The sequence below is a fragment of the Rhinolophus sinicus genome, chromosome 1 (genome assembly GCF_057876585.1).
Source record: "Rhinolophus sinicus isolate RSI-liver-muscle chromosome 1, RSI-T2T, whole genome shotgun sequence".
Taxonomy (NCBI): Eukaryota; Metazoa; Chordata; class Mammalia; order Chiroptera; family Rhinolophidae; genus Rhinolophus; species Rhinolophus sinicus.
The window spans coordinates 174,203,792-174,214,723 of NC_142501.1; the positions used below are offsets into that span (position 1 = coordinate 174,203,792).

The 10,932-nt window shown below is 37.9% G+C and overlaps 1 protein-coding gene across 2 annotated transcripts in view; it reads left to right on the forward strand.

Annotated features, from left to right (window-relative positions):
* Window positions 1–10,643, forward strand: part of GRID2 (glutamate ionotropic receptor delta type subunit 2) — a 1,331,224-nt gene extending 1,320,581 nt beyond the window's left edge. Inside the window, exon 16 of one of the 2 annotated variants that reach the window (XM_019741137.3) lies at window positions 4,287–10,643. In XM_019741137.3, the coding sequence (XP_019596696.3) occupies window positions 4,287–4,442 (156 nt within the window). In that variant the 3' untranslated portion in view covers window positions 4,443–10,643. The remainder of the gene's footprint in view (window positions 1–4,286) is intronic. The other variant, XM_074323476.2, reaches the window with a different exon arrangement.
* The last annotated feature ends 289 nt before the right edge of the window (window positions 10,644–10,932 follow it).

Sequence of the window (10,932 nt, forward strand, 5' to 3'; positions counted from 1 at the left end):
ATGGGGGGCGGGGGAACTATATATCGAAAAGACTTTTCTTATTAGCAAGATTTAGAAACATTACATTACATAAGGGGCACATTTAGAATTTCAGTACAAGTTTCTGTTATCAAGAATGATATATAAATAGTAGGTGCAAGATTGTTTCCATTGCCTAGGAAGCTATACTCTAATGTGCTGATACTGATTTCCTAATACACATCAATTCAATGGGAGTAAGTATCCACCAATATTATGATTTTTATTTTATTTTGTGATTACCTGAGACTTTCTAATTTCTACATTACTATGCTTGCATTACTTTTATGTCTCTAGACTACTGGTACACCATCATTATAATAATTATCATGTGTTGCTTTTGTAATTGGTATTCAATATAAAAACGAAACTTTTTTCCTAAAAAGATTTTTGCAAAAAGTCATAGCACATTTAGGTGAGTGTGTCAGGGTTTCTTAGTAGAGTACGCCAAGCATGGCTCCCACGGTCTTGCTTGAACAAAGAGTTTCAGTCAGCCAGCAGTCTGGAATGCAAGGTAGAATCATGTGTCCTGTTTATGTGCAGCAGAATATGCAGCCCTTACTCCAGTGATCTTCTAAATGCATCCGTAGCTTTTTTTTTTTTTCTCTCTGTTTCAGTTTTCTTCCATTTTCTTAAGCAAATAAAATAATTAAATATTTGAACAAGGTAGAGTTTGAGGCAATCATGCACTGGTCAGATTTATAGGTAATATCAAAATAAAATCATATGATTTCACTCTCACTTCTACAAAAAATTATTGAGAAGGCCTGTCTTGAGAGAGAATGAGAGAGAGAGAGAGAGAGAGAGAGAGAGAGAGAGAGAGAGAGAGAGAGAGAGAGAAAGAAACAGAAATGATAAAGAAAAATCAAACATGAATTACAATTCTGGATGTCCTGGTCCAAGTTTTCTTCTGCTTGCCAGATTAGCCCCTTTTCAAATATACCACACAAATTCACCATTTGCTTTTATGTGGTTACATTTTTTTTTCATACTCTGTGATAAGCATTTATGCCACCACAAAGTGTAAACGCAACGGTGGAGAAAAGTAGACAGAGGACTTTCCTAAAGATTAAAACCAAAAACAACATAAAGCACCCATCACATCGAGTCCAGTTTCCAGGGGTTGTGTGTGATTTTCCAGGATGAACAGCTCCTAGAGCCTCAGTGAGCTGGTCAAAGAGAAAAATGAAGGGAAGGATGACACAGCCTTTGTGTGGCCCTCAGAATCCTGCGGGTCAAATGATTCACTCTAACTACAGGCTTTACAAGCCCAAAGGTCAGTCTCACCTCCCACAGCACCCTTGGATGCCATGGTATTCTTAGCAGGCAGCAGCTTGCCTTGGGAAACAACTCCAACCCTCCGCCTTGGGTGTGCCCTCACTAGGCATTTCCTGACTTCCCAAGGGGCCCTGTTCTCATAGAGGGAGGTCCCCCTCCAATGTATAAGTTAAATAACACATTAATAGGCCATTCGAAAAGTTGATCATTTTTAAATCAAGATCCAGACTGTTGGATATAACGTTAGTATTTTCCAACGATATAGTTCATGACCATCTCAAAATTCACATATGCAATACCCATCTCTTTTCTTCTAATGTTTCTGTCTGTCAAAAACAAACAAACACCCATTCCACCTCCAGAGGAGACTGGGTCTAAGCACAAAACCTCTAAGGTGGGATGCACCTCTTTCCAATCCTGACTCGCTACTTACTAACCTCTCTAACCTATTTCTTTATCAGTAAAATAAAACTGATAATAGTTCCCATCTCATAGAATTACTGTGGGGAATAAATGAGACTGAATTAGAGACCAAACCAACGTGCCTGGTATAACCTATAATAATCATTCAGTAAATTTTAACTATTATTAAACTTAAAAAAAATAACCTTTCACTCATGCTTCTGGATCCTTCATATCAGCCAGCCTTAGAGACCCATCCACTTGGCATTTGTGCCTTTTTCCCTTATACACTTAGTGCCTTGGTTCTACACCCTTATCTCCTTGTAACTAGATTGTTTAAATGATAATTTCAGTTGATCCCCTGGTACATTTTTTCTTCAATCCAGCCTATACATCACTGCCAGTTTGATTTTTCATAAATAATGCTTTCCATCCACTGCTGTTATAAAAATCTTTACTGATTTCCTCTTTCCTACTTCTCTGTATGGTTTTCAGGAGCCTACAATTTAATTCTGTTTGTTATTCTGTGGTGCAAAACCCAGTTTGGTGTAGACAATTTTCTGCCATACAATTTTTTTGTATTGATTCCCTCACATAGTCAATGAATATTTATGAAGGGCCTACCATTGGACCAGATGCTAGGAATGCAAAGATATCTGTTTCCAAAGATATCTATTTATTTATTTTATAAACATAAATAAAACATTATTCTCCCTGCCATAAATGAGACTATCACAGACAATAAACAATTAAGCAACTCATGCCAATATACCAGGTAAGAATTCTAAAGAATATAGAACAAAGAAAAGAAAACTCTACTGCTGTAGCAGCCTGTCCTTGGGTGGGAAGGCCTCAAGATATAGCATTAGAATTAAATGATTACAGTGGAACTGAGTATTATTTTCCACACTGCTTCCTGCTTCTAGAAGCCATAGGCCCCAAAAGTTTGTGGATTCTTGTCCTTAGCTAAAATTGCCCTCAGCCTGTCAAAATTCTAGCCATTCCCCACAAAGCCAGTCCCACCTCCTCCATGATTTCTTCCCTCATTTCTCCAATGCTTGATTTTCCTTCCTTGAACTATCAAATCTATTAGTCTGCATTATTTAACTTAATGCTTGGTTATATGGAATGTTCAGGTGTTTGATATGCTTTTGTATGACAGAGTTATCTCCGTAACCAGATTTTTAGCACATTAAGGGAAGAATGCATTTTTTATACAAGTGTATTTCCTATTTTCTAAATTCTGAGACAACTGAATTCTGAAGACAACTGTAGTAATAAATAATAAGTAATTGGTTGATTTGTTTATTTTTCATAGGAGAAACGTGTATTTTAAAAATGAGTATTTTTTTTCACATTACTTGCTAGTCTAGAATTCCCTAAAATTTGTTCTACGTAGCACCAGTTCTGTAAGATGCTAATCAATATTACTCAAAAACTTAACTCCATGTTAAAATGTTGGGGCTATTCCTGCTTAAACATAGTTGAATAAGATTACTTACTACAAGATTTCCGAGAGACTCTAAAACTTTATAATTTAAGTCTTCAAGAGAAGTAGATATTATATAGTGTTTCCCAACTTTGCTTAATGACAGAACCCATTTCTTGGAATTAGTGTTCACAAAGCTCACTTGGAAATGCTGATGCCTTGTAAAGTCTTTGGACCTGATTTCTGTGATCAGCACAGTCAAACCATTTGCAATCCTGGCATACAGTTATTTAATTCAATTAACTGGTAAGTGCTATCAATATCCTAACACTATTAGAAATACTTAGTCCTCTCTAAATTCTGTAACATTAGCAAATATTTTGATAAGCATAAAACCTGGGTACAAATTCTCCCAAAAAGGACGTAGAAGCAAGGAATCACACTGATCCCTTCTGAAGCTGGCCAAAATGAAGTTTCACAATTTGTGCCTGGGTTAAGGCTCTTGCTATTAATTTAAATTTTTAGATTCTATTTTTAATGGCTGAATTATGAGGACCAACCCTTAGGTTTCGAGAAAGAGGGATGTTCTTAGTTAAGAGCATATATTTAAATGAATAAGTTAAAATGCATTTAACAATATCAAATTTGATTCATGATTACAACTTTGGTGTGATTTATATATTTATCATTAATTATTCGTGTTTTAAAGCTTACGCATAATAACTAAAAGTCGAGATTTAAGATTCGAGATCTAAGGAAACAGGCCCCAGGATACTGTGAGTTACTGTATGTCAAAACCAACTTTGATAGAATTCTCCACTGACTCTCCGTGTGAGGGCAATGGTGATTTTATTTTCTGGTGAAGATATCCAAGACCTTAGCTAGTGTAAACTACCAAGGTATCCTAATCCAGACCTGGCTGAACTCCACGGCCTTCCTGAGACAGGTTCTAGTGAACCAGCAGCCAATATGCTCTGCTTTCTCCTGGTTGCCTGGGATCCAGAAAAGCTATGAAGCCTGACATGGTAGGTTTGCAACAGCTGTCATGATGCTCCACTTTGTTTACAAAGGACCTTAAAGTGAGTCAATGCCTTATAAGTAATGATAGGACCATGGAAAGGCAAACCTTGATGTAACCTTATGCTTTATTTTACCACAGGCTTCATCCCTGCAGAATGAAACTACATCTGAAAGAAGGAATGCTTGGCCATTGAGGCCATGTTTGAAACTTGGCACCAATACCTGGAGAAGCCAGGCATCCAGTCATGGCCTACAGCAGTCATCACAACTGGGAAGACCTCTGGATGACCCATAACCTCCAGCAGCACCAAAGCTGCTGATCTCTTTCCTGCCTGTTGATTTCAGGACCCACTAGATCCTGAGTACCCAAAACTGGTGAGCTGGTATCTATATTCTAAGTTAAAAATTCTTATTCAGTTCAAAGAAGTTGAACTCACCAGGTCACGACACCCAAAATCTTGTCTGTAATCCACTCATAGAAGAGAGATGAAAGGACTGCTGCTTTCAGCCACCCAATGGGTGTCACTGGTGCCAGCCCCTTAGCCCTGGAGAGATGTGTGTACACAGTGGATGTCTTGCCCATGTGTCCTGGTCAGAAGCACTCACTGAGGTCCAAGCCTACACCACAACAGTTTTGTTCTCCAGCTTCTACCTGTTCAAGATTTAGCACAGTCTCAACTGTAGGTCTTGGGACTTCTGATGGCCAACTGTCCAAGAAAATGTGGAGGACCAAGGAGAATGTGTCTTGGCAGAACTGAATCAGAAAAAGACAGAGGCCTCTTCTAACACTTATTGATCCATTGGTGGTTGTGATTAATCATCTTTGAGGAATTTTAACACAAAGGTCTCTCCATATTACTAAAACAATGTTATCTTTATATTGACCAAAATGATCCACTTTTCTCCACACCAATGGACATTGCCTTTCCCTCAGTGACCATCAGATACCTACATTCTGCATGGATCCCTGACTAATGGAGAGTCACCAGTCTGAGTCCACATTGAGTAAATTTGTTATTGCAAAGATCACTTGGATCATGAGATTACAACCAGGAATAGCAGTGCCTGTGTATACCAAAATAACTGAGTTTTCCTTATACCCAGTTAGTTCCACATTCATCTATAGTACCTCTTCCATGCAAATTCATTTCCTACAAGTAAAATACGGAAGCATCCCATGAAACATCCCAATCCCTCATGAATTCAACCAATTTTGATTGAGGACCTATTATATGCCCAACACTGTATTCAATTCTAAGGATATAATGACGAGTAAATCACAGTGCTTGCCCCCAAGAAGTTTACATTCCAATGGGGAAGTAAGACAATCAAACAGCGTGGTGAGTGCTAGAGCAGAATTCTCTCGCCTCTGGTCTTTGACCATCCAGGGAGCTCCTAGTTCTCCAGGCTGACTCACAGATGACCTTCTAATATGCCAAAGCAACCCACAAGATTCAAGCCAACACGCAGCAGGTGACAGAGGAACCCCTGCAAGTGGTGATCCTATGGATTCTGGTTACTGATGTATTATTTCTAAACCACCTGACTTTTAAACAATCTAGATGCTCACTTACTAAGCGCCTTCGCTATTATGGCATCAAACTGGTAGCCTGCAGGCTGTGGTTGCTGATGGTGGAATCAAGCTGTGAAGTTGGAGGACATGGTTCAAGTTTGGGTCCTAGCACTTATCATGACTGGGCACATCACTTAAGCTCTCTAGTCTTCGGTGTCTTTCTTTGCAAAATAAAAATGAAAACATTATATACTATACCTACCTCACAGGGTTGTTGTGAGAATCAAGTGAAAATGTTTGTGAAAGCACTGTGTAACTTTGTTATTTTTTAATCACCCCATTTTCCATGGGTTCTTCCTTCTCCCTACCAAATACAGTCCTATAATTTATTAGAAGGATGTTCTCTTCCCCACCCTGCCTTACAAGTGAATGGTACAAAGAAGATGAAGTACATACCCTCCTGGATGTCTGGTTTTAGTATGGGAATTCTGATGCCACAACAACGGCAAGGATATAATCCAGAGGACCAAAGCCAGGGTCCTAGTGCCATGTAGACATTCCACCATTAACACACCATTAAGCCTGGACACCAGTCAACCCTCTCAATGAAAAGCTTTCCCTAGAGCCCATTGTACAGAATCCACTCTTGGCCCCAGAGAACTAACCAGACAGCAATGATTCAGGGAGTCTCCTGGGCTCTGGCTGCCAAAGAAATCACCAGCCTTTGCAGGGGAAAGCATGCTTCCCAAGATAGATCAAAAGCAGTTGGTTAAAGGAGACACTGGCCTAATTAAACAAAACACAAGCCGCCCCTGATTGCCTGATCTATTACAGTTGGGCTGGCAAGAGAAGCTCCTAGACATTTATTTAAAGCAAAGATTTGGTGACACATTTCTCTTTAAGCACATTTGGTGACCCTCAGGCCAATTTGGCTCTTGCCTCTCTGATTTTGACTTGTCTACTCCCTGTCTAGCCAACAAACCTGTGATAAGATGTGTTCCTGGCTTACCAATCTCATATTTTCCCCTTACACACACACACACACACACACACACACACACACACACACACACACCATGTTTCTTATCTTGCGCACATGGCCAAGCCATAGCCTGGTCTTCCATTTCTGGAGCATTCTATGACAGGTTGGAACTTTGATTCTATTTCAGTCCTGGGTGGAAGTTTAAATATAGTGCCTATGGAGCCACTGACAATGCAGCAATCATTTAAGAAAGAAAAAATGATTTTGTCTTTCTAGTTAGAATACATAAGCTTCTCCAAAATGTGAAGAGATATTAGCATGGATCTCCAGGAACAGCATAAAATTTCTATAAAAGATCTCCTGAGTGAAGAGAATGATGATTACATGCCAAGAGATGAGATAGGATTGGCACCACAGAAGTTCTGAAGTAAGATCTTATGCCTAAAATAGAAAATTTCAACTAAAATCCATTCCTAAGTTTCTTGGAGCAAGGAAAGAGGATTATGAGAAAAATCTTGGTTCAATATTTATATCAGTTTTCAAAATATTTTTAAATGAAATGGAAAATAATTCACAATCTCCTCTTTGCTATATGTCAGGATAGCTGAAACTTAATATACCAATTTAGTGAACTGAGAAATTCCCAGATCTCTTTTCTTAAGGCTATGATATTAACATTTCATTGTAATACTTTTTTAAAATAAAATTAAAATTAAAACAGTGTCCTATAGTTTACAATCACCACTTGGTGTGGGAAGGAAGCCAGAGAGACTCAGAGAACCAGCCACCCAAGGTCAGAGGCACTGAGCCAAAGGACCCAGCAAAGATGGCCCACACCAGGAAGAAAAGCTGCTGCTGAAATGACAGGCCAAGCATATGAAATAAGATGATCTCCAGGTCATGGTAGCTGACAAAGAAGAATAGACTGATCCAAATTGGGAAACAGATTAAGATGTTGGAATAGTTACCAGGATGGATAGAGCTGGGCAGGAAATGGAGTCACCTACTAGTACACGATGTTTTTCTTACAGTAGCCTTTCTTGTGAGCTGCAATATTACTTTCTAGTTCTTTTTTCAGAAGTAAAATCCTCAGTATCACTGAGGCCACTTACATAGCCAGCCCCAAATAGAAACTCCTTCCTTACCCACAGACATACCTTTTTACTATCTTGGTGGATGTAATTTTCTTTTCCAAAGATTTTTAATTTTTTCACAATTCTTTGATAAATTATTTTAGCAATAAAAATTTGTCAATAAATTCTTTCCCTTTTTGAATCCCAATTCCTTCTTTGATGATTACATATTGGTAATAAAAATGAATTGCTTTAGTTAATAGTTTGTCTTCCCTTGCATACCTAGGGCTATATGAGAGGGAAAAGTTATTTCTTCTCATAGAGTACATATAAGTGAGCTAGAAACAACTGCTATAGTTAAATACCAGGCAAGGATAGCCAAGGGGGGTGTTTGCTAGTGACACACAGTAAGCATTCAATCTGTACATTGCACCTGTTTTCCAAAAATCAGAAGAGATCAACTCTCCCACTGCTACATCAGGATGTAGAGACTGCTGAGTGAAAGACAGACCACAGGATAAAAAAGAATAATGCAGGCAGTATTTTGCAGAAAGAGGTGGGTGAATGCAAAGACCGGCCACTTCCCATAGCTGGCAGAAGTGCCAGGCTTTTCACAGAATTCACATTAGAAGTTCCAGCAGTACATGGAACCGGGCCAGTAGATACAATGGTGGGGAGAGTAGGGAAATTTCTGTAATGAGACTGAAGTCTGCACACTTTCAAACAGACTAAGAATGCTCTACTATTAGCAACAAAGATTGTTTTTATTTTTGTTTTTTAATTGATTATTCTTACTAAACTTGGTAAGGCATGAGTAAGTATGGGGAATAAAGTGAGTGGATTATAGCCCTTGGGTTCATAAGGAAGAAGATAATCTAAATGTTGTCAACAGAGACAGATCCATGAGAGAAGGGAAGTTACTAACAGGAATTTCGCTGTGTATCTTTTCCAATATGCTGTATGTACAGTTATGCTTAAATTGACTGCCTAGTAAACTGCTACTGGTTCTTACCTTTTGTGTGAGTTCAGTTCTTCTCTATTGCATCTTTTTATGGTCTTTTAAAGTCTTGAATTTTTCAGTTAACAGAGTACCTGTTAGTATCTGAACCAGATACAGATAGTTCCATCAATATTCTGGAATTGCCAAGCCAAATAAACAGCAATTCTTTACTGAGTAACATTTATTTCAAGTGGAATATATACAAATTACACCAAGAAGATGTAATATCGTCCTCTTACCGCCGTCCCTAGTGTATTATAATCCCAAATTTGCCATCTTCCACTCCACACAAACAAAATTAAATTTCTTTAAGGTGAAAGTCTACACAGAGAATACTGTTCGTTTGGGTTTTTTTTACTAGATCAAAATTTAGCAGAATTAAACCATTCTTTGAAGGAACTAATGAGACAAGTTAAACTCCTTGAAGGTATTTTTTTCTTTCCATTTATACTGAGTGGCATCCATGTTCCACACACTGTGTTAAGCAATGGACATAACCTAGTGTGCAAAATCATGGAGTTCACACTCCAGAGTCAGAGGGCGTATAGGCTATTTGAGACAGAGAGACCAGCAATCATCCTTCAGTGAGAGAAAGCAAAGCCCACCTGAGAACTGAAATGCCAGTGTGGCTGAATGAACTAAATACAGGTCCCAGGGACTGGAGCCCTGAAGCAAAGGTAATTAGGGTAGGAGATGAGTTATAGAGGTGAGTAGGAACCAACCTATTCAGAGTCTTGGAGGCCAACTAAGGAACTTGGTCTTCAGCCTAAGAGCATCCAGAAGCCATAGCCGGTTTTTAGCAAGAGTTGAGTCTAAATTTTGTTCGCTTTGCCTTGTTTTGTACACACAGAGAGTGCTCAAAATATACATATTGAATAAATTCAGGAAAGTATTTTTTTATTTTCCACAAAATATCCCAGAAAAGTGTTACTATATTTTCCTAAATTGAATTGATTATCAGAATCATTACTCAGAAACTTCCACTTAAAGAGGCCCTCTGACATATGCATTCACGTGGTGCCAAGGGTGTCAATATTGCAGTCTTATCCAGTGCATAGTGCATACAGGGATTCCGTCTTTAAAACAGATACAAGAATTGTCCCGAAACAGTGGTACAGAAGAAAATATTTTGGAAACTTCCATGAGAGGAAGTGAAGAAATCATTACTATTTACTACTGTACAAGGGGCAGGAGCTCAATTTAGAATGGGAAAAGGTAATAAAGGAGTCTCCGAAATGTAGAGATGTCCAAATTTGCATGCACACCAATAACAATATAAGGTTGCAGTCTCTCCTCTATCAACCCTTCTCTCACCCGCGCCGACAGAGATACCTGGTGCCTCTAGCAGCTGCATGCCTTCAGGGAACTGGGACAGGAATTGGCCTTGGCTTTCCCCACAGACTAAGGCATATGCTTTCTCAGTTCGGCTAATTCAATTATCACCTGTTCATGTGTTTCCATTTTGTAAAATTAGTTGACATCTTTCATTTACTATTGTCTCTAACCATTCTCTTTCAGTTTATGTTTTGGGGGTCTTTTTTCTGTCATATTAATGGTGTTTTGAGGAGGGCATCTGCTGTTCGGTCTGAAACAATCAACTGGAACTTATTGTTTTAATTATATTTCCTGGTTGAATATGTTTTTGATCTTTATGGACCATTTTTACTGCTCCTTCATGAATTACCTGCTCTTATCTTTTGGCTGTTTTTCTATCAGGAACTAGTCATTTTCTTATCAGGTTTAATAGTTCCTTTTTATATTATGTTTATTAACTCACTGTGTATAAAACTTGTTGCAAATATTTTTCCACTTTGTCATTTACTTTTAACGTTCATGATTTTTGTACATGAAAATGATTTTTTTTAGTTTTTATGTACTATAGCTTGTGAAACTCTTATTATTAAACAGTATTAATTTTAAATTTTAAATTATTTAATGAATTGCTGAATTATTAAATCTTCCAGTGAATTTGTGCATAGAATTCCTTTACTTAGCCTGATATCAGTGAAACACTTATATTACCCTCTAGATATGTTTATAACTTTATGTTTTCATATTTTACTTTTAATTTATCAGGAATTTATTTTGTTGTGTAGTACAAGAAGAGATTTAAAAAATTAATTGAGAAATATAGCATGCGTGCCATCAAATACATAAAATACAAACATAAAATTACGAACAATTTAACAAATAATTTAAAAGCGAATATCCATTTTA